The 22,708-nt window shown below is 46.6% G+C and overlaps 2 protein-coding genes across 2 annotated transcripts; one reads left to right on the top strand and one right to left on the bottom strand.

Annotated features, from left to right (window-relative positions):
- The first annotated feature begins 33 nt into the window (after positions 1-33).
- Positions 34-14,585, top strand: LOC120808964 (engulfment and cell motility protein 3). The gene is made up of 21 exons (XM_040162350.2): positions 34-824; positions 3,905-4,005; positions 5,234-5,274; positions 5,381-5,453; positions 6,085-6,135; positions 6,236-6,405; positions 6,543-6,642; positions 6,737-6,888; positions 7,338-7,416; positions 8,106-8,156; positions 8,240-8,362; positions 8,676-8,798; positions 8,913-9,017; positions 9,167-9,275; positions 9,367-9,503; positions 12,420-12,583; positions 12,668-12,780; positions 12,874-12,978; positions 13,092-13,171; positions 13,265-13,345; positions 13,446-14,585. The coding sequence occupies exons 2-21, from the start codon at positions 3,928-3,930 to the stop codon at positions 13,656-13,658; spliced, it is 2,148 nt and encodes a 715-aa protein (XP_040018284.2). The 5' UTR covers positions 34-824; positions 3,905-3,927; the 3' UTR covers positions 13,659-14,585.
- A 640-nt stretch (positions 14,586-15,225) lies between these two features.
- fbxl9 (F-box and leucine rich repeat protein) lies at positions 15,226-22,510 on the bottom strand. The gene is made up of 11 exons (XM_040162352.2): positions 21,989-22,510; positions 21,616-21,717; positions 21,324-21,458; positions 20,324-20,503; positions 18,727-19,032; positions 18,332-18,548; positions 17,781-17,938; positions 17,466-17,681; positions 17,154-17,366; positions 16,848-17,065; positions 15,226-16,747 (listed from the first exon to the last, which is right to left on the bottom strand). Exons 1-11 carry the CDS (start codon positions 22,037-22,039, stop codon positions 16,573-16,575), a joined length of 1,971 nt encoding a protein of 656 aa, XP_040018286.2. The 5' UTR covers positions 22,040-22,510; the 3' UTR covers positions 15,226-16,572.
- Positions 22,511-22,708: the final 198 nt, after the last annotated feature.

Here is a 22,708-nt window from a genome sequence, read left to right as displayed (position 1 = left end):
GATGTCATCATTACGCCCACAATTTGATCATTTGAAACGGAGTTGAGGTTTGGTTACAACACGCGTGAGCTACATGACGTGTAATAACGTAATGTAACATGAAAAATACCGATTCAAAGTCAACGTGTCGACCTGCAGCAGTGACGTCATTCATCTACATAAAGGACATACAGCTGTTATTGGGGGGGAAAGGACAGCAGAGGGCAGCTGTAACCTGCTGCATCCGATCCGGAACTTGGATTTAATTAACCTACTTCTTAGAAATTTGAAAGCAGAAATTGTTCAGGTTCACAAGCACTAGCGGCATTTCACTGCTTCCTGCAATTGTACTTTCAAAGTAACACTGACATTTAGGAAGGTAACATCTCGCATCCACAAAGTTGAGGAGCAATCACACTTGATGGAATAAGTCAACATTGGTTGTTCAGTTCGTGCATTGTTTGCACATTTTGTACCATGACACATTGGAGTTTTAACCCCAATGCGCTCAACCGGATGGGTTTTATTTTGAAAGCGCAACCGGAAACTCGTGGCCTAAAACCCTCGCTAAAAAAAACTCTCGCAGAGAGACTCGAACCAACCCGGAACCTTTGGGTCCACTAACCATTCCTAACAAACCATCGCAGGGAGTTCAGCCCTTGTTTTATTCCGTTGAACAAGTTGAAGTATTTCTCCGAGCGAAGTCGCTGCTGCGGGCCGAAGAAGTTCCTTCCGCGGGGGAAAGTAGACCCTCGCAGATGCCTCTCGCTCCAGCCGCGGCGGTTCCTGTGGGACAGTGAAGTTTATCACAGTTAGTGAAGTTAGTCCTCGACTCCTCGAACCAGGTAGGATTCTCTCTCTCTCTCTCTCTCCTCGTCGCGTCATCTTTCTGCAAAAAGCATCGGCCGCATTCGCATCAGTTTGAAGGACTCACCGTTAAGTTACGTTCACGTTTATTTGCCCTGGCGGATTCACTTCTAACTAAGTTACTTATCTTTAAACACAGTTATTGAACTAATGTCACTTAATTGAGCTTCCAGTGTTTATCTGCACATGGAGACATTCATCTGTGTGGAGCTGCATCAACCTCATTAACAGGACGCACGACACTTTAATATTCTTTACACTTTAATAAATACAAAGCAAGCAAGCCATTACACCCCAAGTCAGTCTTTGTCTGTGGTCTACCCTTTAGGGTGTGTGTGTGTGTGTGTGTGTGTGTGTGTGTGTGTGTGTGTGTGTGTGTGTGTGTGTGTGTGTGTGTGTGTGTGTGTGTGTGTGTGTGTCAGTGAGTCAGGCTTTGACAGCTGCTGAACATGGTGGAGCTTTTAATCTGAAAAAACCTAAAAACTCTTTTATAATCTCGCTGTTTCTTCTGGAGTTTCTTATTTTCTTCTGCTGTGACCGTTATAGCTCCACATTGCAATAGTGACATGACACCTAATAAAACTGGCAGTTGTCAGATTTATTTAGTAAATGTATCAGCCAACTGTTTTATTTATTAATCAATATTTTCGAAAATGCATAAAAATGCCCAGTAGTGATGACTCCTTTTGTAATGTCTTCAATGTAAGTAGCCATGTCCAAAAGCCAGCACTGAAACCAAGTATATTGCATTTGATGTTCATGTAACTCATTCATTTGTTGAGATGAGTAGTGTACTTGTGTACTAATACCTCTTAATTTCGCTTCTGTTTAAAACCAGTTGAAAAAAACTGAGCTGTTTCAGCTTCTCCTCCACACACACACACACATACACACACACACACACACACACACACACACGCTGTGTCTCCCTTGCTCAGGTTAAAAAGGGGAAACCGTTTTGAATTCATGAGCAGAGGTGTGCAACAAACTAAAAGCCGTGGTTCGATTCCCGGCCCCTGAAGTGTGTGTGTGTTTGTGTGTGTGTGTGTTTATTACAGATGATCACGTGTTGATGAATCGGTGAATGCCGGCTTTTGTTGTAAAAACCTTTTTAGGGTAATTCTCTCAGACTTGAACAGCACCACATAAATGGGATCCATTTACTTTATTTAAATATTGCTGCTCTTGGTGGTGGTGAGACGAACTTGAGGGCGGCATGGCCCTCGGCGTGGTGATGGCGGGGGAATGTCAGTGCGGGCTGAGCAGTGTTCAGCAGCGTGTACGGACAGGTCGAGGGTGTCGACTCACAGTGCTGCTGCAGCACCTTCCCTATGTGTGTGTGTGTTAATAGTTAGTAGTTTTAGTTATGGCATTATGTTAAGAAGGGAACCGGGTCCCTCTAATATCTATTGTACATTAGCTGTGTCGACATTTCCTTTAAATCACTGTATTTATTCAAGTGCCTTGCGAAAACTCGTTTTTACTGAGCTTGAACACATCATGACGTGACGCAACACAACGTCTGTTTGCTGCTGTGGATACACCAGCGGTTCAGGAAAACCCACATATTGTGACATCGCGCACAATCTGCGACGAGGAATGATCTTGATTGTGATTGTTAATATCATATGGTTCCTTCCTGTTTTTAAAAAGAAAATTCTTAAATTCTCAGACTGGAGAGAAACTGATTGTCTCTACCTGCTTGATAACATAATGTATCTGAAAGAACCAATAGTCACACTCAAAGATATTTATTGCAGACTTGCCTCATTCAGTTAAAAATAATACAGTAACATTAAACATGTATGATTTAAATTAAAAACTAATGTATCAGCTCAGTAAAACTCTTAACTAAAGCCAGTTTATTATGGACCGAACCGTAGAATCATCCGCTGGTCTCAGACGTTCCCAATGGGAAGCCACAACATCCATCCTACGCTCCTGTGGGGAGGCGGGGGGGGGGGGTGTTTTCATGCAACCAGGCAATACTTTGGGATTCCGTGAATTCACGTTTAGTCCAGACAGATGTGCAGCTGACACCCCCCAGCAAAGACCTCGGGCGGTCTTTGCTGTTACAGAAACACGACGTGCCTGTTACCCGGAGTTTGCCCTTGAATTAGCTGATTTCTAAGCTGTGCTCAACAGAACTCCACGCCCCCCCCCCCCCCCCCTCCCCCCACACCCAAATCTCTCAAAGATTACGTCTGCAAATTCTTCAATGGCAAGTTGACCTCCGTTCCCCAACGATTCAAAAACCCGCGTCCGCCTTGCTGTGGTCGTCCTCCACCTTTTTCCCCCTTCTGCCTTCAAAGGCCAATTCGTCGGGGGAGAGACGCTGCCTCGAGGCGGGCGAGCGGAGGAGACGTCAGGTTGTTTTCGTCAGAAGATTTGCTTTGAAACCGGCTATAAACCTGTGAGAGATTTCTCCTGTAGACTGGTCAAAGGTATGTGAGCTATCCGAGAGCCGGAGGAACGGGGAGGCCGGGGGGGGCATTAACCCGAGCCGATCACAAGCTCGACTTATTTGCTTCTATGAAGAACGTACAGAAGAACTTCGATTCCGGTCGTAATGTTTCAATGAGAGACCGACGAGGGAGGAGGGGGGGTTTGGTTGGTATCCTCTGTATCCTCCTCTGGGACGCGGCGTCTGAAGGCCGGAGGGGATGTTTGTACCATGTTTATGTGCGTGCGTGGTGTGTGAGAGTTGGTTTGGGGAGCTGCGTGTTCAGACAGTGTTTCAGCGCTCTCAGAATTACTCACTGCAACACGTGTGTGTGTGTGTGTGTGTGTGTGAGAAAGAGGAACACGTCTCTGCGCGGCCTCGTAATGAAAACGATAGTTAAGTTCACCGGCCGTGATGAGTTGACGAGACTGCTGAGCCGCCACTTCAACACGTGGTCCTCCTTTACAGGACTATTTCAGCATCTACTCTTTGTTCTGGGACACAACAGAGTCACTGGACTGTTTCTCTGGTTGCCGGTAGCGATGATCATTACAGTCTGATTCAGGAATGTAGTGTATAAAGTGTGATGGTTCCCTTCCCTTTTGTTACTAACAGCGGCGGAGCTACGAGGTGCCAACATGCCTCAACAGAAGGACATAGTGAAGATTGCCATCCAGATGCCAGGGGCCTACCCCCAGCTCATACAACTGGACCAGGTGAAGCGCGCACACACACACACACGCACAACCAAAAGATGACACATGTCGTCCTTTTCAAACCACAGCTGTACGTTATGCTTGCAGCATCTTTCAGCCTCCAGAGGCACCAGAGTTTAAAGACGCCCGTGGCAGCGCAGTTGGTTGAATGTGTTGGCATCACCGGTGATGTCATTGATTGGTCGATTGATCGAGACCAGTCAGTCTTTTAACATTCATTCTTTTCTTCTATTTTTGACATAACAATCTACGGCGCACCAACATTTTCAATGTTTCATAAACAAGTTCAAATATGAATAAATTGCCTTTAGCTGAAGTGTCGCCTGGACTTCCTTTTTTATTTTTGGTGGTGTCACCAGGCCTCCTTCCTCTTGAACGTCCAGCTCGAGAACGCGACCCCATTTAACCCCTCAGCTCCTTGTACAGCCGCAGCCTTGTTATGCTCAGACCTAAATACATTTCATTTAGATAATTTATTCAATTATTTTGCAGCAATCCACTCTCTCTAACATATATATATATATATATATGTAGATTCATCACATTTCACAGCATGAGGTTGTGAGGGAGTTTTCCATGTTTCTCAGAAACCATGAGGAAGTTGCACTTCCTTACCGAAGACACTAATGATAAGCGTGAGTGGTTTGAACCGAATCCCGTGCAGCACAATTACATTCCACCCATCACTTGAGAAGGTTTCACTGAAACGGGAAAGAACACGTATCACCGGTCGACACCCTTTTTCAAGTCCCGATGCCTTAAACAACATTTTGATTTTGTTTGTGTTTCTGATCCGTAACAGCAGAAAAAAAAAAAAACATTGCTCACAACCAATCGTGCCGGCCCGGAAGAATCCCCCCCCCGACACCTTCCCACCAGCCCGGGCGTCTCGACTAAACCCATTTCATTGGTTGGCATTCTCAGCCGCCACTAATGACCCCCTGCGCCCGTTTGGGTCCACCGCGGATCCCACAGACATTCTGACTGGTGGACCGCTAATGGCAGGCTAGCTGAGGGCCAGACAGGCAGCAGCTCCTATTCTAGAAACGCTGTCACTTCCGCTTCTCTGCAATCGAGGTTTGCAGCCAAAAGTAATAGTCGTGGTACCGTGATCCCAAAACGTCATTGCTGCTGTCGTGACCCACGCGTGTCCAAAGGGGTTTACTTTTTTTTTCTTTATGTTCTATTTGCTTTGGTTTCTGACCACACGCTGTTTTGTTGTGTACAGAAAAAGCCTCTGTCTGCTGTGATAAAGGAAGTGTGTGATGGGTAAGTTGGCGCCGTCTTTGTGGTGATGTCGTTGAACCGTATATATGTCTGTATATTGTGATTGATGTCAGCGTGTGTGTGTGTGTGTGTGTGTGTGTGTGTGTAGCTGGAACCTCCCGGGTCCTGATAACTACGCCCTGCAGTACGCTGACGGAGTGCAGACGTACATCACTGAGTCGGTGAGTCACGTCGGCCGCATGTGGCGAATGAAACACAAAAAGGTGATCTACACCTGGAAAAAAGTTTGGACTCCCCTGGACGACACCCTGAGCAGCACATCTGAAAACCGTCTCTAAGTTGAAGACGAACACGTCAACGAATGTACAACAAAGAATCTGGGAATTCCAATTGTGTGAGTCCAGAAACGCATAAACGGAAAGACACCATCGCACAAGGTCATCGGCGCAGGACAGGAAGAGACGGATACGCAGAAAAGCAGCTGGTCCTCTTGGTGTTACGTGACCTTTGTGAAAAGGTCGTCTCTCCCCCCTCCCCCTCTTTGCAATGGCGTCACAACGAATAAAGCAGATGTATAGTTGTATTTCAGTGTTGGATCAGCAGGCCGGTCACATCAGTCTCCCTAATAATACTTGATAGAAAAGAAAAAGCTGTTTGTCTTTCTGCAGCTCGCACATAGATTTGTTCTTATCTGAACAAGTCGAGTCACTAGTAATTAATTACACACCATTTTACTGCAGATTTTAGCCGACTATATTCATCCAAGTGTGGGATTTTTCATAGATTACTGTGTGTGACGGGCTTTTGGGCTGTTTTAATTCCCTGCATTCCTGACTGTTTGTTTGTTTGTAGAACCGTCTGGACATTAAGAACGGCTGCATTCTGCGTCTGACCAAGGCACCGGTGAGTCTGCATGGACCGGGCTTCTCGCACTCCTCCCAGCGCTCTGGCTCCTTTCGTTACCCCATGATATGAACAAGCAGCGCGGTGTTGTTGAACGCAGGGCCGCTGTGCAGAGGACCTGTACAAGGGCATCCAGAGCTCCGACTCGGGGGTGCGCTGCGATTCGCTGAAGGAGCTGGCAAAGGTTTCCACCGACGTGACCTTCGCTCAGGAGTTCATCAGTCGAGACGGACACCTCTTATTGGTGAAAATAGTAGAGGACGCTAACGAGTGAGTTGATCCTCCATGGCTGGTGGGTGCCAGGGGTGCAGAGCGGTGACCTGAACATGTATTGACAGTATTCGTTCATTTTTTTTGATCAATCCGAAAGCGCTTCATATTTCTTTGTATGTTTGTCTGTCATTCAGGAGCAATGTGATAATGACCCACACGCTGAGTGGCTTCATGGAGCTGATGGATCATGGGATAGTGTCATGGGAGAACCTGTCGTCTGTCTTCATCAAGAAGGTGCTGCATCTCGTGCTCAGCGTCTGTTGCCGTGGCTTCAGTTGCACCCCTTGTCTCAAGAGTCCTCCTCCTTCTCTCCTTCCCTTCCCTTCAGATTGCAAGCTTTGTCAACGCCAAGCTGACCGATGCGTCTATACAGCAGGTGTCCTTGGACATCCTGGAGAGCATGGTGCTGAGCAGCCACAGCCTCTTCCTGGAGGTCAAACAGGAGATCACTATGGAGCGGCTCATCGCTCACCTCCAGGTGTAAGAAACCAATACATGTGGTCCAGCTCCTAGAAGCCGATCCTTTTTAGTAGTTAGTTGAAATCTTTAATGAATGCAGCCACAGCAGCTAGATGTACCGATATTTGAAGGTAAACCACATGCAGGCAAACTGCTTTCGGTGGAGCGCAGTGGAACACACCAGAGACTGTGGTAAATGTTGCAGATAAAATTGATTTAAAAAAAATCTATTGTTCAGCAATGAGAAAGTAACTTTGCCAGTGATACAAATCTCTGGGCGGTGCAGATAAAAACAGCAGCCCAGACTCTGAAACAGGAAGTTTTTAAATATGTAAAAGAAAAACTAGTGCAGACAATAGCATTGTTCATCTGGACTGAATGTGCAGATGTGAGGATCATTTTAATCTCAGTCTGTTTTTCTCCCTAAATGCACCGTATCACCATGATGTCACTTCTGTTTTTGTCTTCAGGACGAACCAGCAGATACAGACCAAAGCCATGGCGCTACTTATGGCGCTGCTACAAACAGCCGGGGACACAGAAAGACAGGTGCCGCCGCAGCCCGCTTCTTACTTTCTAATCAGATCGCACATCAACTTCCTGTTCTCATGGCTATTAAAACCAACAAGCGTGCGCGCGTCTAGCTACTAGTTTCAGGGCCTCCTTCAATGTCTGACTGACTGAAAACCAGCTGATACTTCTGTCGTGTTCAGCCATCGTGACTCTTTTTGCTACCGTGCATTTGTGTAGTGATAGGGAGCTTTTGTATCCCAGGCAGAGAAAGGCCGTTTTTTGTGCATGCGAGTCGGGATCCTGCAGGCGTCACTTGCTGCAGACCGCTGGAAAGTCGAGGCTTTCACTCCCACTGTTCAGTCCCTGGTCTTCTCCTATTGTACGGAAACAGTCTCCTCATTCAGCCCTGCGTCTCCCTCTCAGTCAGACTCTCTTTGTCACTGACGCACGGACTCGCACTTCCTCACTTTAACAGTCAGTCAACAAACCCGCCCTTCTTATCAGCACATGGGCCCTGAAACCAAACGAGGAGGCGGGGCTAGAGATGCATGTACCAGTAAGTGAGGGTTTTGTCCCAGAGGGTCAGAGTCCAACACGCTGACCCTTGCCCCCCCCCCCCACTAATCTGCAACTGACTATATGTCACCACCTCCTGCTGGAAACATGTCATTACACGTTTTAGTCGCGCTCACTTTTTTTTTCCCCTCTTCCTTCTGTTTTTCCAGGATATTTTAGCGTTCCTGAATAAGAAGAATCTCCGGCAGTACATTCATAAAGTAAGTGATCTCTTTATTAACATTGTCTCAAATAAAAGCAACATCTCTGGCCCATTGAGTTCATTTGTGTGTTTTTGTTGTAGAACATTATCCATAGTTCTGGTTCAGTCCAGGACAAGATGGCCCACTACCTCTATGTCCTACAGTCCGTCACCTTAAATCACATGGAGGCCCGCATGAGGACTCCTATGGACTGTTACAGCCAGGTGAGGCGCTGAAATCATTTGCTGCTCTGTCTGACCCGCCTTGCACATTTTCTCTGGTTGGATTTCTCAGCTGGTTGGCCTCAAATTGTTAATGTTTAAAGTACTTCCCTCCTTTAGCCCTTTGTTCTTTTATCTCAACGGAAGTTAAATCAGCGGTTTGATCGAGCTGTTCCAGTTTCTACATTTTACCGAAAAATCTAATAAAGCTTTCATCATAATAGTGACTCGGTGGTAATTATGAGATGCGCCACAGCGACCACACAGAGATGTGCACCACTAACCTGCCAGTGAACCTCCTCGTTTTCATCCGCAGGAGCAGAGAGATATCCTCCACAACCTGCGGCTCGCGGCATTTGAGACGGAGACGGAAAACAGTCTGAACCACGAGAGACGCCGCTCGCTCTGCGCCAAAGAGTTCAAGAAGTTGGGCTTCTCTGTGAGCGACTGCTTTAAAAAAAAAAAAAAAGAATCATTAAATCTCTGAGTTCTTCTTATTTCCACTATTCACATCGCTGTGATTTCATATTGATGTTTTCTTTGATCACTTCAGAACAATAGTAACCCCGGTCAGGACCTGGTGCGGACGCCTCCCGGTCTTCTCGCTCTGGACACCATGTGTTATTTTGCTGCACGCTACACTGATGCCTACAGCAGGGTGAGTGTCATCGAGCTGCTTGTGTCAAAGCAGCTCATTTTGCTCTTTGCAAAATGCAAAGAGCAAATGTTGCGTAACTGTTCCGAGCAGCTTCATTTGTAATGATGACCTTTTACAATGGACAATTGTTTCTGTCCCCCCCCCCCCAGTTCGTCCTGGAGAACAGCAGCAGGGAAGACAAACACGAGTGTCCGTTTGGACGCAGCAGCATCCAGCTCACCCTCATCCTGTGTGAGATCCTTCGTATCGGCGAGCCCCGTGAGTTGTCCTCGGGTCCTCGTGGCGTCGGCTGTCTGTCACTTTGCTCTCTTCAGTCCTCCCTCTCATCGGTTCCTTCCTCCGTTCGCAGCCTCGGAGACGGGCAGCGACTACCATCCTGTCTTCTTCAGTCAGGATCGGCTGATGGAGGAGCTGTTCTGTGTCTGCATTCAGCTGATCAACAAGACATGGAAGGAGATGAGGGCCACGCAGGAGGACTTTGACAAGGTAGGACAATAGCGTGGCGCGAAATGTCTTTGAAGGTCCAGCAACATGCAGGATGACTTTGACCTGGAGGTTCTATCTTTAAACCCAACCGGCTTTCTTTTCACTTTACAACAGTGGTTGTGACTAGGAGACTCCTTCAGAGTTTGATTAATAGATCAATACTGTCCTCAAAGCCCGACTGCCTCTTTCCCTTTCTTCAGTCTTTGTGCTAACAAGTGATGCTGCTACCCCCAAAAGGGAACTCCTTAGATTCTTGAAAGAATCTGTATAATTTTGAGGTACGATACAGAAAGATTAAAAGATCCAGAGCTTTTCCAGTCACAGTCTGGCTTATAGTAGAACCTCTCACAGGCTCCGCTTACCACTGTGACTTTGTAATGTGTTATTCTTATGATGACCGTACCCGAATCCTGCCCCTGCATTCAGGAACGGTAAATGGTAAATGGCCTGTACTTGTATAGCGCTTTTCTAGTCTTATGACCACTCAAAGCGCTTTAACACTACATGACATCATTCACCCATTCACACCCATTCATACACTGATGACAGGAGAACCATACACAGTGACACCTGCCATCAGTAACTAACATTCACACACTGTAGTCGCAGCTACAGGAGCAATGTTGGGTTAAGTGTCTTGCCCAAGGACACAACGATATGCGGGTTAGCCGAGTCTGGGATCGAACCGACAACCCTCTGATTGGAGGACGATCGTGCTCCCCACTCACCCACAGTCGCCCTCAGGAGCGCACGGTGACCTTACAACCCCAACGTGGTACTTGATCAGCCGCATTTCAGCATCACACTCAACAGAAGGCGGCAGCGGCGCTCCACCGATAAAACTCTACCGCCATAAAACCCTGTGACCCTTTGACCTATTCAGGAGAGGCACGGCGTGCTGAGCGCCAACCCGGCGGGCCGGCCTTTTGTTGTCGACCGCAGCCGCCTACCCAGGGTGCTTTGGGGCAAGGACAAAGGGTCATTGGGTGGACAAAGAGAAGCGTGGTGGACGGCAGAAACGAAGGGGAGAAGGAAAGGAGAAAAACAAAGCGCTCGGGGCACAAGCAGTGATTACTCAACAACATGGAGGGGGGAGAGGGTGGGAGGGAGGGAGAGAGAGACACCTCGTGAGTTAGTGCCGTAACGGTCACCCTCCACACACACATCGGGCACATGTACGTGTACATGCTGCAGGGTTCCAGGGTACAGAGACGCTCCCATTGGCTGGTTCAGCTAAATGACATAAGGGCTGGGCGGGGCATGAGGGCGAGAGGGGGTGTGTGTCAGGGTGTCTGTTTACAAAACACCCACAGGCCCGCACCCCCCTCCTGTCATGTAGGGGAGATCTCTGCCTCACTTCCACCGCCTGTCATCCCGTCACTGTTGACAACCAGCTGCAGTTTCATAGCCGGGATTGAAATATATAGACGGTGCAGAAGGAGGAAAGATGGAGGTAAGGCTTTTTTTCTTCTTCTTCCCTGTTTCCTGCTTGAGAAGTATGAGGATTCGAATTGGGAAGGCCAATCAAAGGTTTCCACTCCACATTTTCCATCAGACTCCAAGGCTGAACCCGTAAACAGGGGAGCCGCAACCAGCAGAAATGACGTTTAGCACGAGAGGTCAGGTGACAGGTGTGCAGCAGCTGTCCCAGGTTTGTGTCATGTGAAAGTTGGAGCACCGTGAGTGCATTTTGGCTCGGGGGGGATGAGGAGGTGGGGGGGTCTGGGCCAGAAGCCACAGGGCGAAACTCTAGCCGCTTGTTTTGTCGTCCTGCGTGTTCACACAATATGAAATGACCATCTGCGCTGGCGCTGCGGCCGGACGGATGGACTCTCGTGTGCTCATAAGCGGCTCACGTTCTAACCCCGAGGGGGGGTTTGATCTCTGATTGAGAGCTCTGCTTTTTGGTTTTTGATTTCGAGGTCAGCAGAGTGTGGGTCAGATAGAGCGAGTCCGTTTACTCTCTGCACCTCTATAGAATCCCCTCCATTCACAACCGACTCACGTATTCTCAAGGTGGATGTATTTCTTCCACATTTCACCGACTGCGTTGAGCTCCTGTTTTAGGGCGCCGGGGGGGGGCGCCCCCCCCTGCCCCTCTGTGTGAAGTCATGCAGCACAAACACACACACACAAATAAAGCAAACGCTGAGTCAGAGCTACAGCATTTTAATGTGGGGGAGTTTACTAACTTGTATTCTTAGTCGCTGCTTCCAAATGAAATGATTTTAAAATGAGGGTGAACCCGGTCGACCGTATTTACCATATTGATTCACTAAATTTGCATGGTTGGAATGAGGCTGTTGGGCGGATGTTGCAGACATTTGGGTTAATAAAGAGCGCCCTGATCGATGCCCGGCCCCGTCACGGGTCAGACGGGGTCATGTGATTGAACAGTGCGCAGCAGGAGAGACTCGTTCACTTTGAGCTGATAATTAAAGTAAATATGTGAATGCAGCCAACCCTAATAATTAATGAAAGGCAGGAGGAGAGGAAGGGGAAGTTCCCTACAGGCTTCACTCTTCATCACTCAATCAATCAATCAATCAATCCGGGGGCCGTGTTCTGGAAGCTCCATTATGTGGCTTTTAAAGGTAAAAGGGTAATAGTTACGGGCTTTTACTTTTGAAATGGGTGTTAGGCGTTTGCTGTGTTTGGATTTCACTAGAACCTCTGCAAACCTCAGGGTGGAGTGAGTGAAAACCACCACAAACAGGGTGAATAAAAAACAAATTGGAGATAGAAAAGAGGAAGAAATAGATCGTCCCTCCCCGGATTTGAATTCATACATTTCTTTTTTTTTTACTGCGGACTTCTAATAACGTTAGTTTTTGTTTCTTACTGGAACACACACATCCCACACCCCGCCATGTCACCATGTGACCCGCCCTGCGTCTAACCTCGCTCCGTCTCCAGGTGATGCAGGTGGTGAGGGAGCAGATCACCAGGACGCTGTCCAGTAAGCCGACCTCCCTGGAGCTCTTCAAGAACAAAGTCAATGCCCTGAACTACAGCGAGATCCTCAAACTGCGGCAGACGGAGCGGCTGCACCAAGAAGAGACGTTGGCGCTGCCCGTAGTGTGAGTAGCAGGACGTCCCAAAGAGCGTTCATGCCGCTCTCAAACGTGTGTGACGAGGCGTAACGCGCGGGACTTTCTCCCCAGTGAGCTCAAAGAGCGCCTGAAGCCGGAGCTGCTGGAGTTGATCCGCCAGCAGAGACTCAACCGGCTGTGTCAAGGGACCATGTTCAGGAAGATCAGCAGCCGACGCAGACAGGGTGAGACACACACACACACACACACACACACCCTAAAACAGCCGTCTGCGTCTGGTTCCTCCCACGTCTCTGATTGTCTCCCTGCTTCTCCAGATAAACTGTGGTACTGCCGCTTGTCCCCTAATCACAAAATGCTTCACTACGGTGATGCGGAGGAAGAGACCGACAGTCCCACAATCGAAGCGCTGCAGAAGAAGAGTGAGTAGAAGCTGCTCTGGGATGTGAAAATGAGTCTGAGCCCTGGCTTATTTATTCAAGACAAATCCGCCTCGAGGTCTCGAGGTTGCATCACTCTTTTTCTCTTCTCTCAGTTCCAGTAGCCGATATCAAAGGCCTGCTGACGGGGAAAGACTGTCCCCACATGAAGGAGCACAAAGGCAAACAGAACAAGGTCAGCAGCACCCATCTGATGTGCTCCGCATGCTCACAATACTCCACCGTGTTTGTACGTGTGTTCCTTGATATGTCCCTCCCCCTACTGCAGGAGATACTTGACCTGGCATTTAGCATCACATATGACGTAGAGGAGGACAGCCTGAACTTCATCGCCCCCTCCAGAACAGACGTGAGTCTCCGGACATTCTCCTCTCTTATCAAAGTTTGTGCTCGTTTCATAAGAACGTGAACCCATCGTGTGCTCGCTGGCTTCCTCTTTTCGGGGTCAGTTCTGCCTGTGGACAGATGGACTGAGCGTTCTGCTGGGCCGGGACATGACCAGCGAGTCAATGCGCAGCGAGCTGGAGATCCTGCTCTCTATGGAGATTAAGCTCCGCCTCCTGGACCTGGAGAACGTTACCATCCCCGAGAGCGCGCCGGCCGTCCCCAAACCGCCGAGCAACTACAACTTCTGCTACGACTTCAGCCAGACGGAGCAGTAGAGTGTGTGCATTTGGCTGTAGTGCAACCAAGACGTGTGAAAGTGTAAAAAAAAAATTGTGTGTGTGTGAAAAAATGGTGCACGTGTGTTGAGCTCCGCCCTGTGCCTCCATGCACTTATTCCTATAACACCGGTTTATTTCGTTTTGTAATGATCAATCAATAATTCTCAATACATCTTAAGTAAACCGTGTCTTTTTTTTCTTTTCAATGGGCAGAACATAGAAGCCGGTGCTTTCTCAACACACGGTACATGTCATTCATTTCCAACATATGAAGGACAAATACAGTGGGTTTTATTTTCATGTTGGGCAGTGTTTTACTTAAATATACCTAATACAGGTACTGGCCTTGGTATGGATCCCAGTGGCTCAATATGGTTACTATGAAGTTAAGCTCTGTTTAACGTCTGGTTATATTACAGTGATGCACAGCTACACTCTTAAACAAGCCAACCTTTTTGGTTTTTTTTTTAGTTATTATCAACAGGAGAACGGTACCTTTGCTGTGATCAACAGTTTTCTAATGAGCAGAATTTGTGACAAATTGTGCATCCAGCCAGCAATCATCTGCGTATCTCTGTATGACGCAGAATGCAATCAACGTTTTTTCCTCAACTGTTGGATCTGAAACTGATTGATTTTACTAAATGGACAATAATATGATGATGATGATGATGATATGAGGCAGCGCGCTGCGGCACAGTTTGCTACACTCTGACTCTCAAAGCAAGTAGTGACTAACTGACCCAACGGTCTGCGCTGTATCACGCGCTGGGCTTTTGGCACAAGGTTATTTCATTGATTCCCAGTGTAAAGTGTTCTCTGCAGTGCTTCCCTGACACACAACTCGATACGCGATATTATCCACTCTGAATCACGCACTTTTGATGACTTTTCAATAATAAACAGTTTGAATATACCGAAAAACTAGAACGTGTGGGTTTTTCTTATGGCACGTGAACCAACTCATCAAAGAGATGAAGCCATTTGAGGCATCGGCCTGTAATGACCATTCAAGCAACCTCCTTTTTCTAACATTGTTATAACTTAACATGTAATTCCATGAAATGCCATGACTGTACTTTTGACATTACCTTACATTTTAGAACTACATGTTATATAATTGGTTTGCAACATGCTTTGACATGACTTTTTAAAAAATACTATACTTTTATTTTTGAAATACCGCAGAGTGGTGGTGTCTGTGGACGTCAGGGTTTGATCCAGATGAAAAGCAGCTGTTGATCATTATTTGGTCAGCGCAGCTCTACATAACCATGCTCCCTTTTATACCTTTATGTAGTTAGATATTTATAGCTTGTTATTTTTGTTTTTACTTTTGATATGACCACTGCAAGAGTTGTATGTATTGTAATACATAAGTTTATTTTATCAATTACCATCAAGGAAGAAGAAATTTCAAAAGCCCAATCTGTTCTATGTGATTTAAATAAATATCGAAGATTCAGATTCTGTTTCTGTTTTCCTTTTGTGTTTATGTTGATATAATTAGTTGTAGCATACAGTTTGTCCCGGGAAAATAAAAGGTCATGAACATGATTGTGCATTAGTGTTGAGTTTATACATTTATTATTAAAAAAGGAGACCAGGCGGACAGAAAATTGGAAAAATTGCAATCACAGGATTAAAAAAAACAAACATGAAATGTCTTTGGATGGAGTCACTCTTGCCCAATAAATACTTTTGATTTTATTTTCAAAGTTCAAGTTCTAGAAGTTTCAGGAAATTAAACAAATAATAGATTGAATAGAAACATTTGAAAACCACAAAAGGACCTACATTCTGTTGAAAGTCTTTAAAAGTGGTGATGGTATCTGCTACAGAAGATATATTAACTTTAAAAATTCCTTTTCTTAATGAATGGGATCAGTGCTGACATAACATCATACATGTCATCATCATCATCGCAAGGCTTCTTGAACCGTGCTGGCTGCCTTGGACACATGTGAACCTGCTCCACAATGTACATAAAAAAGGTAACAAAAACATCACAATTCTTACTTTCAAGTCATTATAAAATACTGAAAACAGAATTCTGAATATTATATTCGATTTCCTCCAATAAATCTCCCTAAATCTATGAAGTAGTTTATTTCAAAAGGTTGCCTGTATTAGCATTGTATTTAAAATCGATTTTGAAATTGCTTTCAAGTAGAGCAAAGAACTAACCCAATCAAAAGGTTAAGAACTACGAGATATGCAGCTTGGTCTAAAGGTTGATTGTTGACTTCATATCCATCTTCACTTGTACTACTAAGTCTTACCTTCCTTTATCGCTGAAAACCAGACATTTACTCATGTTAAGCACTAAAAAAAGGAAAAGCAAGAACAAAGTCAGCAGCTCATTTAGCAAATGTGGTCAGAAAAAGATTAGTCAGAAATAATTAAATAAATTACATGATCATATATATTTAAAAAAACGAACTTTTCATCCCAACATAATTATTTGGTAAGGAAGAGGGTCTTTCATTTTTCTCTTACCGTTTACCTTGAAGCAGCTTGTTATTTCATTTAAATTAAAACAATGAGCAAATCTGTCTCATTAAAACAAATTCCATTCTCACTGTACTGAGATGTTGTGGTATTTACTTATTTACTTCCATGGTTTTGTTTTGGTTTCAAGGTAATTGTGCACGTACTCATATGAAAACTATATGAAAGCCCTCTGTGATGATGCGCCACATAAAATATAACCATTCCGGTCAAAGCTTTTTTGGGGTTATATAATTTGTCTGTGCAGTCTTTTCGTTTGAATCCAAGCATACGCAAACGTGTGCAACCTTGACCGCGCGGGCAGCAGAAGCACCTTCCACATTAGTGCCACACACGTGGCCTCGGCCTCACAGACATGTGGGTGACAGGCGGCTGCCGGCGGTCATCCAGCAGAGGACATTCAATCAGTCAGCGCAAGGGACGGATCAGCGCCACCTATATATTTGCAGTGGACATTTTCGAAGAAAGGCAGCTGAGACTGAAGGACGTCAACAGCCGTTACCGATATGTTTTTGCACCTCGAGATGTCGAGTGTTCGCAGGCGGCCACAGTGCTGCACCAGGAGGAACAAAGACCTGCAAGGGGTTTGGAGGGGAGGGGGGGGGGGTGCAAAAGGTCAACAGTTCCATCCTTCCAGTCTGGGGCTGCAGACGTATGGAGCCGCACGCCACTCACCTGTCAGTGATGTTATTGCAGCAGGAGAGGTAGAGGTGCTGCAGCCTGTGCAGGTGCGGCGCGGCTTGTGCCACGCCGCAGTCACTGATGCCCGGGCAGTGGCTGAGAGCCAGGCTGGTGAGGCTGCGGCAGTGCCGAGCCACAGAGGCCAAGCTGGCGTCGGAGATCTCCGGCAGCATGGAGAGCGACAGGCGGCGAAGGTCCGGGTAACGCACCACCTGGAGAGAGAGAGAGAGAGAAGCGATACGCTGTCACCTTGTTGTTCCACACGGCGGCGGATACGTTAACTCTTTCGTCTCCCCCTACCTGCGTGATGCTGCTGTCGGTGAGCTTGGGGCAGGCCGAGAGGTCCAGCTCCTGCAGCCTGCACAGAGCCAAGAGTGAAGCTCCGGCCTGCTGTTTGAACTGCTGCAGGTCGGTCTGGGTCACCAGCTTGGGCCGCTCCTCAAACGGCAAACGAGGGGGCTTGAAGAAGCCCATGTTGCCAAAGGTCCGGGTGAACCTCGGACCCTTGTCTCCCTGTTAAATGACACCGTCAGTACACCGCTACGAAAAGCACAGGCCCTGTGAACTCCTCCGACCAGCCCTCACACGTCCTCACAGGTCCGTTGAGCTCACCGTCTCCTGGTCGGGATCACATTTGGTCGTTTCCACGATCCCCAGCAGACCCCAGTCTGTGACTTCTTTACACCAGCCGAGCCGCAGGACCACCAGCTTCGGCAGGTACGTGGCTATGGCGCGCACGGACAGGTCAGTCACGTTGACACATGACGTCAGGTCGAGCTCGCGGAGGGAATACCCCAGAAGCTGGGTGAGAGAGAAAACTGCAAGATCCTGAAGAGAGGACGGAGAAGAATGTCTTTTCCTACGTGTTGTTCCACGCGCACACACACAAACATGCAAACACATGCAAAACCACATTAGCTGACGGACCCTGATGTAGGTGCAGCCCTTGAGGCTGAGTGTCTCCAGCTGTGCTCTGGCAGCACACGATCCCGTCAAGCCTTTCACGACCTCTGTCCCGCTGACATGCAGACACTCGGACAGATCGAGCCTCCTTAGGGACGACACGGACAGCAGCTCGGCGAGGCCTGTGGACGGCACGTGGATGCGTGAGGGCGCGAGTTGCATCGTCCCGGCCAGAGAAAGAGGCCAGGCTCGACTGATTGTTTAACGATATACATTCCAGGACGTAGATGAGTCCCAACAATTACCTCTTTAAGACACATGAGGGTTGTCAAATTTAATCAAATTACATTCAAATACTCATGTTGTGGATATTGATGGTCACCAGAATCCTCCATGAATCCTGATCTATTTATTAATCATCCGACTCACATTATTGCTAACAATTTCACTTATTTGATCCCAATGGAATACAACATCTGCTTTGTGATTTAGTTCTGACAAGGCTGTATATTGTTATTTACAAATAATTATTTACGTGTATGATACACAGGAAAACCGGATTACATCATCTGTACCTTTTTCAGTGATCCTCCAATTGCGCGACAAAGAGAGGTGAGTCATTGACTTGAGGCCGCGCGCTGTGGCCTCCACGGACCTGCTGGTCAGCTCCGTGCAGGCGCTGATGTCCAGCCGCTGGATGCTCGGCTGGTGCTGCACCAGAACCTCCACCGAGTAATCAGTGAGCTCCTTACAGCCGTGCAGACTCAGTTCCTCCAAGACCAAATCCTGAACCTGACACACAGTAAAAATGCAACGTAAAGGGGAATATGTGTTTTGTATGATCACAGGAAAGCAAAACTCTTATCTTTAGGAAAAGTTAAAGGCCGCACTGAAATCATGAGCAGAATGCAGTTATTTTGTCACTGAATAAACCAGCGCGTAGGTACCGGGGGACTGAAGGAAACCTGACCTGTGCTATCGTGCGTAGTGACTCGGGGGTAATAGAAGTCCTGCTGAGGTCCAGAGCAACAAGGGAGGATTTCTGCTCCGTCAACAGCCTCCGTACGTTCCTCAGCGACAGCAATGCCGAGGAATCCTTAACGTCCCCCACCGGGCAGCCTCGGTACGGGTCAAACTCGAAGGCGATGTGGCAGCCGGCCAGCGAGAGGCGGCGGAGGCGAGGGGTGCACCCGGTGAGCCGGTTGAAGGTGACGTCGGAGAGGTACCGCAGGTCGGACAGGTCCAGCTCCTCCAGCCCAGACAGAGCCGACCGGACCTGCAACCGCAAGATGGAGTTTGAGCTGAATCTGGAGCCACAGGTGGAAAAACTATATATATATATACATAAACATTTATTGAGGGGGATCAATATGAGCGGTGAGGCTACATTTAACTGTCGTAATAGTGTAGTGAACATAAGCGTGACACTTGACAGTAGGACACAAAAGGTTCTCAAGATTTACTCGGGAAAAGGTCCGAAAATAAGTTACAGTTCTTAAAGACAGACTGCTGCATAAAACATGAATAAATCTGTGCCAAATCACCAATTACCTCCCCTTTAAAAACAAAAAGATTGGTAACAGTGTTTCATTGGCACGATTGATTACTAGTAGGCACAGCTACGGTAACACAGGTTCACAGGTCTCTGTAAACTGCAGCTCGACCCCTCGCTAAGACCAAGAATGTGGGGTCGTTAATTGCCTTTAAAATCCTGCTGTTGGTTCATAAAGCACTAAAAGGTTTAGGGCCAACATTCCGAACCAAACATGGAGAAGCAGCGTTTAGCTTTTCTGTGCCGCATATCGGGAACAAACTCCCAGAAAGCTGCACTAAAGACGTAGAGACTGGGGACATGAAAACAGTCCAGTGAAGGAATTTTAAGCTTGTTTGTCTGTTTTTAATAAATCTTCTTAATCTATTTTCTTTTTCCTTGTTTCTTTGATGGTTTTATGTGAAGCACTTTAAATTGCCTTGTCTTTTTTAGATGTGCTATACAAATAAACGTGCCTTGCCTAGGAAATCATTATTACTTTATTACTTCATAATCTTACCATTACATAAAATGTTTGTGTCCCCTCAAAAAATGCACGGCACAATCTCCCCAAATTCTGGTCAACTTTTACATTAGTCACTTTAACTGTAATTTATCACTTTGTCGTCACTCGTCACTTTGTTACTTGTTCGCTAGTGCACTTTATGCTTAATATTTGTTTTACTTTTTTAATATTTTAAATTTTGAACTTTAACTTTATTCCCTTGTTTTATACTAACCCATTGCATTAGCATTTCAATTTACTTTATTTTATTACTTGTGCACTGCTGTCTTGTTGTCTATTGTCACACTGTCTACTGTCACGCACCAACCGCCAAGACAAATTACATTACATTACATGTCATTTAGCTGACGCTTTTATCCAAAGCGACGTACAATAAGTGCATTCAACCATTCCTTGTATGTTTGACATATTTTGGTAATAAATGTTTCCTGATTCCTGATTTTGTTGCATTTATTAGCACTTCACTCCAGTGTTCAAACACTCCTTGACGCATAACGCGACGTATAAAACCTGCTGTCTGTGCTCCTCCCTCGAGAGGAAAGCGCCGGACATGAAGAGGCTGTCCAGGCCCCTGAGGTCCAGCCTGCGGAGGGAGGTGAGACGGGGGAGGAGTGCAAGCAGAGAGGCTTCGGTGATACTGCTGCCAGGAAGGGACAAGCTCTCCAACTTGGAGCCCAGGCACAGACCCACCTAAAAGAAGACAAGGGAGAGCAATCTGCTTAATTTTGAGCAGGAAATTCAATGAAGCGCATACACACGCTATTGTTGAGTTGAGTGATAAGGGTTTGAATTTCGCAGAAACACCTGCAGCTGCTCTGAACTTTGGACCGCAACACGTCTGTGACTGTATCCTGGTCAGTTTGACGGAAATCCAAAATGATAAGAGTGCTGCCATGCAAATACTCAACGCCCTGAACTATCCTTGTTCCTGGTTGACTACAATGACGGCCTTTCAGGAGGGGAGACCTGAAGACAATGTGTCCCTTGACTTGGTTACTCCGATTGTTTTGTTTTTTAAAGGCTGTCAGAAGCCCGTCAGCTGGGGAAATTCCCTGGAGGAACAGGGAGATCATCTAAGGGGAGATTACAACGCTAATTTAAATCACAGTTCACATGACAGCAGCGATCAATTTCGTTCTCACAATAAATGCTACCGTTTCAGTCCAGAGTGGAAACATATGGACACACAGACGATCAATAATGCTCCCCATTTAGATTTTTCCCCCATTCACCTCTACATCCAATTTGTCTTGTTTGGCCTCGTAAAGCAGGATTCATTTGGGGTTCGAGGGGGAGCTTCAGGGGCTCTTCACAAATTTGTGTGATAAATATTCAGTTTGAAATATTCTTAAGTTGCAGCTTGGACAAATAAAACAACTTATAATAATCATATAATAATCGCGTAGTCTCTTCGGATGTGAAAACACCGGAGAATATTGATATGTACAAGGCATCTGAAATCATGTTAACCCAAGTTGGTATACGTTTGAATCATAACAGCATACTGCACCTCCAGAAGCAGTGATCTGGACATACTGAACCCATCGAGCTGGCTGATAATAAGACTGCAGCGTGACTTTCTGCTCAGACCCTTGATCAGCTCCAGCGACGAGGCTGAAGCCGGGAAGCAGAAGGTGACATTTTTCTGCACAAACAGGAACAAAGAAAGAGGTGGCATGCGGTTGAATTGACCCCATAGCATATAAAGCAGATCCTTAAAGCAGATCCTTCCACGGTCGCCTTTCGGCACTGTGGGTCTACAGCCAATGAAGCACCTCGAAATCATGATGCGAGGCAATCACCTGAAAGCTAAGGTCCTGGCTGGCATAGTACCAACTGCGGCTGACCAGCGAAGCTTCCTTCCTGTCCGATGTGTGAAGAAAGCGAAGGATGTAAACTAGGATCTGCGGCAAGGGATCAAAATACAGCATTAGGTTACATGAAAGTGTAAACAACCTGTACCTGTGTATCATATTGTAAAAACAATGTAGTTTATTTTATTTTTAATATACTCAATTAGATCATATTACAATTTTTTTTTCAGAAAATACTTTTGATAAAATACATATACTGTACATTTGTGATGTGTCTCTTACATCCCAGTGTGTTAAATTATTTCGTATTACATAAAAGTTACTCTAAATAACTTTAGTCTCTAGTTATGGACAAACTCACCTCCAGGGGAAGATCAGGTGTCTCCGTGTCCTCCCCATCGCAGTCCTCCATCGCAGCTTCTCCTTCGTCACGATGAAGACCTCCGGACCTTCATCCCCAGCGGCTCGCTGGCTCGTTAAAAGATGCAGCTAGCTGCCGTTAGCCTCACAGCTAATAGCTTGTGCGTGAGGGGAGGCCGCTGGTAAGTTCCATTATTTACGGTGAACCAATCGATGCGAAAACCGATACCAGATCGATGGAAGCCCGCGAGGGGGCTCGTCGACTGCTGTCAACTCACCGAGCGACTTCGCTGCGCACACTTCACCGCAAGCACGCAGCCTGTACGTTTCCGTCTGACTTCGGTTGGATCAGCTGACGCCTGCGAAAACACCGACGTCACGGCGCGGAGCATTGTGGGAAATGTAGTTTCCCCACTGCGTCTCCCTCATAGTGGTTCATCACCTCCAACGAGTCAGTTAGCGCACTCTGACGTCACTTAAAGCAACGACAGCGAGGTCGTTATGACATTACCTCTTCAACAACAACGGTTGCAAATAACTTCCTTCCTTTAGTTGTTGTTGCTGTTGTTGTTGTTGTTGTTTGTTAACTTGCGGCCATGTTGGGTCGGCAGAGGACAGATACATTACATTACATTACATTACAGGTCATTTAGCAGACGCTTTTATCCAAAGCGACTTACATTACACTTTAAACCCATGGCTTTTTCACATTTTTCCCAGC

The sequence above is a fragment of the Gasterosteus aculeatus genome, chromosome X (genome assembly GCF_964276395.1).
Source record: "Gasterosteus aculeatus chromosome X, fGasAcu3.hap1.1, whole genome shotgun sequence".
NCBI classification, from domain to species: domain Eukaryota; kingdom Metazoa; phylum Chordata; class Actinopteri; order Perciformes; family Gasterosteidae; genus Gasterosteus; species Gasterosteus aculeatus.
Note: the sequence above shows the minus strand (reverse complement) of the source record. Positions and strands in the feature narration are given on the sequence as shown.

Bases quoted from the DNA above. Each gene is read 5' to 3' on its own strand.
- fbxl9 (XM_040162352.2), bottom strand. From the start codon at position 22,039: ATGGAGGACTGCGATGGGGAGGACACGGAGACACCTGATCTTCCCCTG. The intron at 17,066-17,153 runs GTAGGGGGAGAC...CTCTCTCTCCAG, and splicing joins CCGACAGCAGCATCACGCAG to GTGGTGCGTTACCCGGACCT. The intron at 16,748-16,847 runs GTGAGTGGCGTG...AACCCCTTGCAG, and splicing joins TGCAATAACATCACTGACAG to GTCTTTGTTCCTCCTGGTGC.
- LOC120808964 (XM_040162350.2), top strand. From the start codon at position 3,928: ATGCCTCAACAGAAGGACATAGTGAAGATTGCCATCCAGATGCCAGGG. The intron at 6,889-7,337 runs GTAAGAAACCAA...TTTTGTCTTCAG, and splicing joins CTCATCGCTCACCTCCAGGT to GACGAACCAGCAGATACAGA. The intron at 13,346-13,445 runs GTGAGTCTCCGG...TTTCGGGGTCAG, and splicing joins TCGCCCCCTCCAGAACAGAC to TTCTGCCTGTGGACAGATGG.